The sequence below is a fragment of the Cyanistes caeruleus genome, chromosome 2 (genome assembly GCF_971803275.1).
Source record: "Cyanistes caeruleus chromosome 2, bCyaCae1.hap1.1, whole genome shotgun sequence".
In the NCBI taxonomy this organism is placed as follows: Eukaryota; Metazoa; Chordata; class Aves; order Passeriformes; family Paridae; genus Cyanistes; species Cyanistes caeruleus.
Window position 1 is genome coordinate 108,525,055 of NC_141702.1, and position 12,614 is coordinate 108,537,668.

Below are 12,614 nucleotides of genomic sequence, written 5' to 3' on the forward strand. Positions count from 1 at the left end.
TGTTCTGTGTTGGGCAAGATTGCACCAGCTGAGAATGCCCTGCTGGCAGCCCTCTTGTGATGGATGGCTTTACATCATTTTCTCTTCTCTAGAGATGATGTTGTTTGGCTGGTTTGCAGGGAGTGGTGGCAGATGTCTTTGGTTTATATTATCTCATTGTTTGGACTGCATTAAGCAGTATTAACATACTGTACAAGCACTTCTAATCTGCTTCAGTGGATACATATATCTGTACATCCCTTCAAGACTTAAACAGGCTTGGAAACATGGGATGAAGTGATTTCAGCTATAGAAAAACTGGTAAAGGGAAGTGCTTTAGCAACTCCTGCAGGGGAGATGTCTGTGTGTAGGCTCGAGGGTTAATTGGAAAGTCTGGGTAGGAGCTGCTTCTTGTTTAAGTACTGAAGTATAAATATTAAATATATTAGTACTGAAATATTAAAAAAATTAAAAATCCAGGCTGAATTCACTTGATTAATTTTAAAGAAAAATGTATTTGATCTTTTTTCTTACCTATGAAATGCCTGTTTCAGAGCTGTGATCAGTGTGGTACCACAAGCAAAATGGAATGGAAATAAATGTTTCCCTTTTGTTTAAGGGAAACAGTAGCACATGAAAGAGAATGAATAATATTTATCTCAACTGAAAATATTATTGAAATATTTCATAGTCATAAACTCCTTTGAAAGATTCAGCCCCCCCATGTCTCACAGTCTGGCAACACCTTCTGCATTTGCATCATGTCTAGTGATAGAGTCAATGAAATTGCATCATTGGCCATACTTATATCCTCGTTAACTGACAAAGTGACATAGTATCCTTCAGATACAAGTCCTATATTCCTAAACAAATTCATGGATTTTGTATTTCATGGATTTTGTATTTTTGCTTCTCTCACTTCTCTTCTGATATTTTCTGTATTTTTTTTTTTTCTTGTTATTGCTTGGAACTGTGAAGTGAGATAAGTGCATTCCAGTGCTGAATTCTTACCCTACACGTTTTTTTCCCCTGGGTTTCTGTGCTGGAGCGCTGTCTCCAAAAGGTTCAAGAGTGCTTTGTTTTTCAGTTTCATGTTCTCAGACTGTTCTTTGTGTTTTGATACTTGTAGAAACTCAACCTCTTATTTCTAAACTGGCAGTATCCTGACATTTGTCTTAGTGCTGTGACAAATACGCAACAAGCTGGCATTAAAAATGCAGTGTAGCATTGACAGCCGTGGGTTCCTTATCCTGACCACTCAGGTGCCTGAGATAAGTTACCAGGCATCTCTCATAAATTGTATTTTGAAGTTGCATGCAAACAACAGAGAAGTTCCAATTAAATGTAAGAATAAACATAATTTTACAGTTTAAAGCTGAGCTCTAGGCAAAACAGTTCGCATTGTCCCCAAATGAGGAGCTTGGGGGGTTTCTTTCTGATGAAATAAAAGTGTAGCAGCATGGGTCTAAGTTGGTCTAAGGGTCTAAGGCTGATCATGCCTTGTTTATATCTCTGTCTTCTAAATACTACAAATCAGATAATTTAAAAAAAATATATATATAAAGTAAAAAAAAAAAATAAAAATTAAGCATATGCCAGATTCTATACAGACTACATTAAAAATCCAATTTGCCTTTTGCTGTGCATAAAAATGAAGGGTTTGTTTTGCATCTTGGATGTTATTTTCTTTATGTTGGATTTGAATATTCATAAAATGCACTAACTCCTAAATAAGGACCCTTCCAGGGTTTGGAAGGTAAATTTTTTGTAAGAATAGGCAGTTACTCTTTTTCTGTATTTGTTTCCTGTTGTCCTTTTTTTAAATTTTTTTCTTTCTTTCCCCTACCCTATTGGGAATACCAGAGTCAATAAATATTTGGGAAATGTTAATTCTTACACAAGTATATCTTTTCTCTTTTAATACATATGCTGTTCAAACTAATATGAAATGCCTCTGTGTTTCTGTAACGTTGTAATCTTCAAAACAGAGAGGAAAAAAAAGCACCCTTTTAGAAATAAAGGGCAGAGAAATCTGAGAAGAAAAGCAGCAACAAAATCTCATCAGTTAAAGGTTTTAACTCTAAAGCATTTCAAAGCTGTGTTTGTTAGATTAGACAACATGCAGAAAGAAAAAAAAATCCAAGTTCAATTACTGAATCAGTCTTGATGTAAAAAGTTTTCTGAGTTTTTCCAGCTGTGCAGGATCACATCTTTTTCTGAACAGTGTGTGCCAGGTGGGGACATCAGCATTATCATTGTTGTGATGTTTGTTTCCAATTCCTTTACCTGCTTATATCTTACCAGGCTGCAGAAGTGTTCTTGCCCACGCATGCTGTCAGTGTAGCTGTCATTTTGTGTCCACAGCTAATGCCGTGCCTGGGATTGTAAATAAATTTGATATACAGAGTCACTTCTTAGTATTTAGGGTTTTTAGAAAGCTTTGTGTAAGACTGTAATAATTTTTCCACATGCATGCTTTATTTCTTCTTATTAATCATAAGGACCTCTTTTTCCTTAGCAATCCTGGCACTGTCTGGTGCTGTCCCCTCCAGGTTCTTCTTCTGTTAGCTGTGAAATTATTACCAGAAACCCCACAAAGCCCAAGTCAAACACCCAGCACGCTTGAAAACCATTCTTAGAAGGAGGTGGAGGCAATTTAAGGCTTGCAGTCCCTCTGTGCAGAGGAGGGGTATTGACCTGCCTGACCTCAATAGCTGCCTGGCAGAGTCTCCCTGAAGGATCTGGCCTTGAGCTGCCCAACAGCTGGACAGAGCATAAGGGTTGGGCAGCTCGAGTGTGCTGAGTGGAGCAGCTGTGTCTGATGGTGGTAACTTGTAGCTGGAGCTGGCAGTGAGCTTGGTGTTAGCAGTGTTGGTGGTCCCTTTGGATAATGGGTCATGGAACTCCATACTTAGAAATGCAGTTTCCGTTTTAAAAAAATACTAACTTTCCAGAGACAAAATTTTGCCTGAAGCCCTGTGTGATTTTTTGGCATCCGCAAGTTCATCACCAGACCTCTTTGAGAGGCTGTAGTTCAGAGGCACAATAATGCCTCTGGTGGCTGAAAAGATACCAGATGCCTGGGGGCATATTAAAGACTGAAGTCAGTATTAGTGCTTTCTAGGAGGTGAATTTGGGCCAAAAAAGTTGCTGGTGTCAACAGAGAATGTTGTAGGAAACAAAGGCATAGGAAATAGGAAGTATGGAATGAGTTGGTTGCTCAGAACAATGGAAATGCATGCATTTCTGACAAACAGCAGCTCTGCTGGTCTTGCTGACTCGAGTTTAACAGTGATGCACACATGTGATGGTCAGACTTGGTCTCAACAGATGCAGAAATCCACTGGGTTTAACTGCATCAACACTAAGCCAGCCCTTTAGCTTAAGCTGACTCTGATTAAGGTGGACTGGGCTCTTCAACTCAGTTTCTCTTCATGGATACTGAATGTTGTATGATCTTACTCAGCAGAAAGCCTTGACTTTCTAACCCACTAGTCAGGCTTATAGAGGAATCTGAAATACAGATTTCTTTTGTTTTATTCTCCCCCTTTGGAGGAACATTTCTTTCACAGAGGCTTACAGCAGCCCAACATTTTTCAGGTTAAATACTGGTGCATGCTGAAGCTTGTGGAGATCCTGCAGGCCACATGTAAAAGGCTCTGTTTGTTTGCAGCTTCTACCTGGAATCCAAAATGACTGTGATGAAGCACACCTGAAATACCCCTTTCCTTTCATCAGGGTGCTGTAGTCAAAAACGTATTTGGCACTTGGAGAATAATGTGTGAAGTAATTAAAAATATGTCAGATCATGTTTAGTAATATTTTAATTTAAATTGTATATTCCATCAGGAGAATCAGGCTTGCCTTTATATACCAAATTAACATTTTAGGTGAGTTTTTCTGAGGTCTTAATTTTAAGATTAGGGAAAAGTGAAAATTAGGGAAGTGATTGCTTTCAGGATAAGTCAGAAGACTGCCTGTTGGCATGAAGGCATATTTCTGAGGAGATCTTTGGATTCCCATGTCTGTTAGTGTGTAGCTTCCTGGAGAACTCTTGACTGAAACCATCTTGACTCACTTAGGATTGGATTTCTTCAAAGTTCTTGAAAAAAACTAAAGAAAGTAGGCATCTTCCATTTGACTTTATTTGTTACCAAGAGGAGTCTGAGGAGCCAAGCTGTGCACATGGATAATACCTATTTGCAGAATCTTTAATCCATGCACTGCCTTTCCTGACTGCAGTCCTCAGAGTAGGGATAAGAGTATGCTGTCTGGATTTCCTTGTTAAACTGGATGTATTTCTGATTTTCTTGTAGTCAGTGCTTGATGGAGTCCCATAGGAATTCACAGCACAGTGAAAACAGGGTGCTGACTGCCTAGGTTGGCACTAAATTGAGCAATTTCCACGTGATAGGTAGTAGAAACTCCAGGCCTGAAGCATTCCTGGTAGTAGATCATGTAAGCATGGAATCCAGTTACTTTGAGTGGTAGCAGTAATTGTGGGGGGTTTTTTGTTTAGTTTTTTTGTGGTTTGTTTGTTTTTGGTTTTTTAGTGCACAACTATAACAAGTCTCATGAGGTCTAAGTAACTAACTTAGGTGGCTACAGGAAAAATGGCTGCCTGCTGGAGAGAGTCTTGGAGCTTTCAGGAGCTTGCTTGTAAGCCATCCACAAATTGCAGCACATCACTTGGTAGTTGTCTACCATCTACAACAAGAGATGCTTCCTGTCTTTCAGTTTAGTTTCTGTTTTTCTAGTTGGGCAAAATAGGTACAAAATACCATTAAAGTTCACCTTAAGAATAGGTTGAATTTGAATATTAAAATGTTCTAGGACCACATCAGGAAAATGCTGTGCAAGAACTGACAGTTACTTAGCAAAGCCCTGGAAGCAGAATTGGAGAAATCATCAGGCAGGAAACAATTATATTGCCAGATGAACTTCCAGGTGGGCCAGTTCATGGTGCTGTTCCTTGGTTGGCATGGAAGGAACGTGCCTGGGATGGCTTTGTGCAGTGGCCTTTTTTTTTCCCCTGCCCATAGCAATATTTATAATGCTCTTGTTCAAATACAGTTGTGGTGTAGGTCTGTTGCTGCTGTCACAGAGTCTCAGTGTACACCATTTTAAAAAAGGGAAAAAGGAACAAATTGTACCATTTGGCCACTCAGACCAGTCCAACCCTGGAAAAATGACTGAATTCCCACATTCGTATTACTTGTTTTGATCAGTTGTTTCAAAGAAATTTAGCACACTTCTTCCTAAAGAAATCATATTTTTTTGCCAAATGTATATAGTTCCTGGTCTGAAAACAAGCAGGTAGTCTTCTCCATAGCATTGTCCTTTCTGTGTTGGGCCTGTGGACATTATGGCCTTTGAGAGGAGTCTGATCTTTAGGAACTGCTGAAGAAATTTGATACTGAATCCTATTCAATGTGCTATATCTAGAATTGCCATTTTTTCTTGGTATTCCGTGAGTAGTCATAAATAGCAGTGCAAACACAGTATCTTTGAAACTATTTTATTTTTGGAAAAATGAAATTATGTATTTGTTTTAATAAGCTATGTAAGTACTTACATGTTGTCAATTTTGGTACTGTTTCCTTTTAAATGAGGATTGAATTTAAAAGCAAGGGGAGAGGAGGGAATAACCTTCATTTTAAAAAGGACTTTTACAGGATACTGCATGTTTTATATTTTAAGGGTTATTTTGAAAGCTGCAACATCCATAGAAACAGGATAGCAGGCTTTGAAGTGAAAGCATATGCCAACCCAACAGTTGTGCGGTGTGAAATCCATCACGGCCAGACTGGAGGAATCTATGTGCATGAAAAAGGAAGAGGACAATTCATAGAGAACAAAATCTATGCAAACAATTTTGCAGGTGTTTGGATTACCTCAAACAGTGACCCGACAATAAGGTATTGTTTTCCTTATTATTATTTTACTATGTAGAAGAAGAGGATTTGGTGGGGATGGGATAGGTGCACTTTAATTTAATTATGAGGAGCTGTAAATGCTCCTGTATATGTAGAAATAAAGTATTTTTGTTCAGTTGAACTGCATTTTTAATTTATGTGTGCACTTAGAGGTAAGTCTTTCTCAAAGCAACAAAACATAAGTTCTTTGTTTTAAATCTGAATGGGGTACAGTCCTGGCCACTACATACGTATGTGGTATTGTACAGTGTATTAGAATAACTTAGAAATGTTGTTTTTTTTTCTTAGGGGCAATGCAATTTTTAATGGAAATCAAGGTGGTGTTTATATCTTTGGTGATGGAAGAGGCCTTATTGAAGGAAATGACATTTATGGTAAGCTGATTTTCTTGCTGCATATTGATTTTTGAGAAAAATTAATGTGTAAGTTGTATTAAATAACACTTTTGTTGACAGGTAATGCATTAGCAGGAATACAGATTCGAACAAACAGCTGTCCCATCGTTCGACACAACAAGATTCACGATGGTCAACATGGAGGAATTTATGTAGTAAGTGCAGCCTAGGACTTAGGACCTAGGCACAGACTTGTGTTCAGTTTTAGAAATGTTGGGGAAAATGTACCCTATGTGAAACGTTTGTGCTTAAAATACTTGAGCTTCTTATGTTATAAACCAGGTTCACGGTAAGCGACTGGAGCTGGTGCTACTATTTAAAAGATGAAGGCTTTTATGAATGCCACTAAATTATTCCTATTACAGAGTAAAATATTTAAAATGGGATAGATTACAGAATTTTATTGTTGCTTGGTTGAAAGCTTTTTGAGAAGTCTTAGTTTTTGTAGTAGTATGTCATAATTTAAAAAAAACCAACTAAACAAACCTGTTCAGCTCTTTTGCAGTGTAATGTGTTTACCAGTAACCTCAGAGATTTTTATTTATTTTTTTACTGCCTTCAGGATGATAGAAATTGCAATTGTTGTATTGAAAAAGTGGGAAATAAAGCACAATTCCCAATGTGTGCAAGGGCTCTGCTACCTGAACTGAAAGAGCTGTCAGGTTCCCTTAAGCAATACCAGATTTTCAGAAATATGTCTGTCTTTCTGCCAAAGGTTATCTAAGGTCCAGCTAATGCTGCAAGTGTGCAGCTTCATCTCTTCATTGAGTAAATTTAACCAGAACAGCTTCTTCCCCTGACTGAGAAAATGGTTATTTGACCTCTGAGCCCAGACATGTGGTGGGGATGGTGACCTTCAGAGCCATGCCAGCTTTTTGTCTTTCTGGGGGACACAGCAGGGTGTAGGTTTAAGAACCACGAGCCAGGGCTTTCATGTGAGTGCACAGCACTGGAGAGGCACCTCTCCTACCAACAGCCAGCCAGACATTGACAAATACCACTGCAGAGCCTTGAAACAGAATGATTTACATGCAGGGTGTTCTTTGTTTCATGGCAAATATTCAAAATCATGATATGCTGTTATTTAAAAAAAAAAAAAAAACTAAAAAGCTGACTCAAATGGAAAGGAATTACTTTGCTACAGTAAAGAAGCCAGGGTTGGGAGGGATGGGTACAGGAGGAAAAAGAGTATTGGTGATTGGCAGGCTTTCTTAACTCTTAAACTGTCTTGTATTTAGCATGAAAAAGGACAAGGTGTGATTGAGGAAAATGAAGTTTACAGCAATACATTGGCTGGAGTCTGGGTGACAACAGGGAGCACTCCAGTCTTGAGGAGAAACAGAATACACAGTGGGAAACAAGTGAGTTTTGCTCTGCGGTTACAAGGGGGCCACAGAAAAGAAAGTCCTGTGGTTTTGTGCCTCATTACTTTGGAACTAATAATATAATTCTTGATGTGTTAGGTTGGAGTTTATTTTTATGACAATGGACATGGCGTTTTAGAAGACAATGACATCTATAATCACATGTACTCAGGGGTTCAGATAAGGTAACATTTATTCTGATTTTATGCCAAAACAGACGTAGCTTGTTATGTGCTCTATTGTGTCTTTTTAGCTGTTCTTGTCATTTTGTTTATAAAAATAACTTTTTGTGAAATCTAATACATCTGAACACCCTCTGCTTTAACCTACAAGAAAGTTACCACAAATACAGCCTGGATATTGACTGGAATGTGTGGCCCTTGAAGTCTGTAAAGCTAAAATACGTTTGTATGTTTGGAAAGAGCTGTATTTTACTAAGATTTTTAAGCAGTGAGATCCATGGGGCACTTTTTTAGAGGTGTTTGAGATGCTTGGCCTTGGGATATAGTAAATGACTATAAATTACTTATTTTTAATGACTTTTAAATGACTTCTTTGTTTACATTTCACTCTAGAACTGGAAGCAACCCCAAAATTAGACGCAACAAGATCTGGGGGGGTCAGAATGGTGGTATTCTTGTCTATAATTCTGGTAGGTTATTTTTCCATGTTTATCCAGAATTGTTTGTGTTCTGTGGTGTTATATTATCTTCTCATTTATTACACTTTTTGATTTTATTTTTTTTCCACCCTTCCTTGAATTTTAGGGCTTGGATTTATAGAAGACAATGAAATTTTTGATAATGCAATGGCTGGTGTATGGATTAAAACAGACAGTAATCCTACACTAAGAAGAAATAAAATCCATGATGGAAGAGATGGAGGCATCTGTATATTTAATGGGGGAAGAGGTAACTTCTTCCCTTACTGTTTTTCACTGAATGTTCTGGATAGGAGTTAAATTTCAGTTTAAGTAGTGGTTTTTTTTAAAGTGCTCTTTAGAAACATAGCTCTTGTCTTCCAAAGTGATAAAATAGTTATAGCGAACATACCCTAATGCTTTTTAGCCTTAATTACATTAGTAATACTGAAGTCTGTGGGAGGCAGAGAGGTAATTAATCTCATCCAAGATAAATGTTAGATTGCTGCTTAGGACAGTACTTTTATCCCATTTGCTTTTGTAAGCTTTGTTATTTGACTGAAACGGTGTTGAATTCAATTCGTGTAGTCAAAATCATGCACCTGAGCAGTTTAGGTTCTAAACTAATGCCAGTGTGTTCAAGATTCAGGAGAAAAAACCCCACAGATCTTTAAGGAATGTTTTGCATACTTGTAAATTCAGAAGTGATCCCTGTCTGAAATCCCCTGACTCTTGTGTGTCCCGATATCAGCTTCTGATGTTCTTTAGATAATCATTTGCGCTTAATGAGCTTTAATTTTAAGTCAGTGGTTTAAAGTAATCCTGTCCTATAACAAAAAAATGCTTGGCTTTGAAAGTCTGCTCATGTTAGAATACAAGAAGAGAGAGGTGTTACGAAAATTAAAGAAAAATTTGGAAAGCAGAAAGACTTAGTTTTCTGTAGTGGTGCCTATGATCGCAAATTCCATGCTGTGTACTGAAAAAATACACTTCCAAAATTATACACTGAGAACTACTTTAAACTGGTATCACTGATGTCAGTACTACTGGTGCATGTTCTCCAGAGGAAAGGAATTATTGGCAGGATTATCACACATAAGATCCTTTGAAAAGATTCCACAGGAAGGTTACAGGTCAGGAAGCGCTCCCGAGCTCAAATGTAACATTTATTGGTCTGTCATAGGTCTTCTGGAAGAGAATGATATCTTCAGGAATGCACAAGCTGGTGTTCTTATTAGCACCAATAGCCACCCTGTGCTAAGGAAAAACCGAATATTCGATGGGTTTGCTGCAGGTTTGTGCTGTTTAAATCAGATTTGGAAGCTTGGAGTGAGCTCTTCAGAAAGCTTTCTCTGAGTTTCTTTACCCCATGGTGTTTAGAAATTTTTAAAAAGACTGGGATATCCTTCAGTGTATTCCAGAAGTCATTTGGGAATTCAGAATTGTAGTCAGGGTGTATTTTCAGCGGTCTTGGAATTACAGCATGTTAGGAACTGACACATACCCTGTCTTCACATTTTTTTGTGAAATACTTTTCATTATTTTGTTTTAGAGGCAATTGGTAAAGTTGTCTAGGACATATTCATAGTTGATGTGCTGGATGCTGGTACGAATATCTTGTCACTGCTTTAAAACCAAGGAAATGGAGCAAATACACATTTAAAGATACTTGAGTTGCATCTCAAGTGCAACTTTCTCACTCCACAAAGTTGAAAACTTGTAAAAATGAATGTTTCTTTCTCCAAAAGAGATGAAGAATGTTTAACAGTGATTTTTTGCAATTTTACTGTTTAATCATCACAGTTTCATACGTCTTGCATTCCATTCCATTTCAACTAAAATTGCATTCTTGAGTTTTCTCCCATCTTTCTTTCAGAAGAAGCAAGTTTTCTGAGAAGAGCCTCTAAAGGTGTTGTTTCAGTGTGGTGGGGGGGAAGGATAGGTTGCTGTCAAGAGCAGTCCCGGACAAATGACTTGGAAGACACGGGTTACTGATAAAAGCTAAGAATTAAAGAAATGAATTTTAGGTGCCCACCTTGAGAACTTTTTTAAAAAGATATTTTTAAAAGGGTAAGGTATGTTCACAAGAACTTTCAAATGTACATGAAGGTGACAGCTCTAAGCACCCAAAAACCATATCCCCTTTGAAAATAAACATGATCATAGTACCATTTTATTATCAGATAAACTAAGAGAGTGTTGTTCCTCCCAGAAACCGTGCATGCCAGCTGTAGCTCTTTGAAAGGATTCAACAGCAGCTTTTGAACCTCAGTTTTGTAACAAATTACAGTGCATTTTTGTAGCCATGTCATTTTCCTTTCTTCCCCTTAAGTTTATGATAGCTTAAAAAAAATCCCAACCAACCAACCGAGCTGTAGATTACGAGTGCAGTACAAATGCACAACCACCAGGGATTTAACTTTGCCACTCTCTTTTCTCTCCTTTCTCCCCCTGACCCACTAAAGGTATTGAAATAACAAATCACGCGACTGCAACATTAGAAGGCAATCAGATTTTCAACAACCGCTTTGGAGGTTTATTTCTAGCATCTGGTGTCAATGTCACGATGAAAGGTGAGCCTGAGTCCTCCTGGCTTGTGTTTGGTCACTTGTCTAGTGCTGGGTCTTGGGTACATGGAACTCTGTGGCTCACAGCTGGTACCACCTTAAGCAGAGTTGTGACTAAGTTTCAGCAGAAGGTAATGAGCCACACTAAGCTGTGTTAAGATTTTTAGACAAACAGATGCATTCAAAGGTAACTTAAAGTTTTGTTGTCATATTAAAACTCTGTAATCAGCTCTTGTCTCAAAATCCCTTCTGAACTGGTTCCTGATCTTTGGCCCATCTCATACTCCAGTTCTGAGTTAGTACAATGGAAAGCCTTTTTCTCTCATATCAAAAAAACAGGTGTCCAGTAAAGACACATGCATCACTTGGCTTAAAGGATCTAAAAGCATGAACATTCACAATTCCAAACACTTTTCTTCTCAGAAAATATGAACAGTTCACATACATAAAATTTCCTTGTACAGTGGGGAAGTGTGCGTGAGACAGGATCCTATTGGATGAGATGAGAATGATGGTTTGAATGCCAGATAGCTCCAGGAGGTTATTCAAGAAAAAGGTTGTTTTCAGGATTTTCACATACTTGACTGTAGCTGTTAAACCCTTTCCTGGGGATGATTTGTGCCTCTTAAAAAACAAGCTCTGGCTCCCTGCTTCTCAGCACCTGGACTTCCTGATGACATCACTCTGTGCTCTGATGCTGCTGGGAGTGGGCAAAACTTTTTGAGGTGCACTTTGGGATTAGACAGATGATCAGGTAGTTGAATAACAGAGGGATTATCAAATTTGCTCTGCCTTGGACACATCTTGTACTGGAGTTGGTACTGGAGCTGGTCAGACCTAATTTCCACTTTCATTGTGTGGAAAGTACCTTATTCCTAAACTTTCCTGGGGAAAGAGTCATCCTTTTCCTCTTTCTAAGGGATGGGTAAAAGGCCTTATGGTAAATGTGAGGCTTTCAAACATTGGGTTTCAGGCTCCTCAGCAGAAAACTTACACCTGCTAGGAAGGCTTGTGTGTACCTAAGCATTTAACAGCCAAGTTCAAAAAGAGTATTTAAATGGAGGCTATTAGGTATTTCATGCCAGGTGTGCAAAGAGGAACAGTGATACTTGCTTCAGGAGTGCATGGCACACTGGGCATGTGGGCATTGAGGATTTCATATTCTTAAATGCCAGAACTGAAATGCAGGTATACAACTAACTGTTCCAAATGGGCCAATTGCTTCAATGCCTCAAGGAAAAAAAAGGAAAATTAAAAAAAAAAAAAAAAGGTCATTGATCCAGATGTGATTAGTCCTGGATTTTTTTCCCCCCAACAGATAACAAAATTATGAACAATCAAGATGCCATAGAAAAAGCTGTCAGTAGAGGCCAGTGTTTATATAAGATCTCAAGCTACACCAGCTACCCGATGCATGACTTCTACAGGTAACAGGTTCTTTCCCATCACCTATAGTAAGGCTTTCCAATAAACCCCCTTTCTCTTCCAGCAAGGCCCCTAGAACAGTTGCTGGGTGTCAGTGAACACACAAATGTGTGCTTTTCCTCAGCTGCAACAGAAGAGGATTTAACAAGTTCCCTTTTCCTGGAATTGGCTTTGGGCTTGAGGAAAAGAGATTGTTTCTGTGAACCTGAGCCCAAGGGGTTGCACAGCTCGACTGTGTTTGTGACACAAGTAACAAAAAGCGTGCTGTGAAATCCAAGTTTGTGTAAAATTCTCCAACTTCACAGTCC

General features: G+C 38.4%; 1 protein-coding gene across 15 annotated transcripts in view; it reads left to right on the forward strand.

The window, feature by feature from the left end:
* The window catches only part of FBXO11 (F-box protein 11), a 70,776-nt gene that overhangs the window by 56,536 nt on the left and 1,626 nt on the right, over window positions 1–12,614 (forward strand). For all 15 annotated transcript variants that reach the window (XM_086879009.1, XM_086879010.1, XM_086879020.1 and 12 more), the window contains 10 exons: window positions 5,680–5,897; window positions 6,204–6,289; window positions 6,371–6,465; window positions 7,549–7,671; window positions 7,774–7,859; window positions 8,250–8,326; window positions 8,442–8,585; window positions 9,498–9,608; window positions 10,780–10,887; window positions 12,200–12,308. In XM_086879009.1, the coding sequence (XP_086735135.1) occupies window positions 5,680–5,897; window positions 6,204–6,289; window positions 6,371–6,465; window positions 7,549–7,671; window positions 7,774–7,859; window positions 8,250–8,326; window positions 8,442–8,585; window positions 9,498–9,608; window positions 10,780–10,887; window positions 12,200–12,308 (1,157 nt within the window). The remainder of the gene's footprint in view (window positions 1–5,679; window positions 5,898–6,203; window positions 6,290–6,370; window positions 6,466–7,548; window positions 7,672–7,773; window positions 7,860–8,249; window positions 8,327–8,441; window positions 8,586–9,497; window positions 9,609–10,779; window positions 10,888–12,199; window positions 12,309–12,614) is intronic.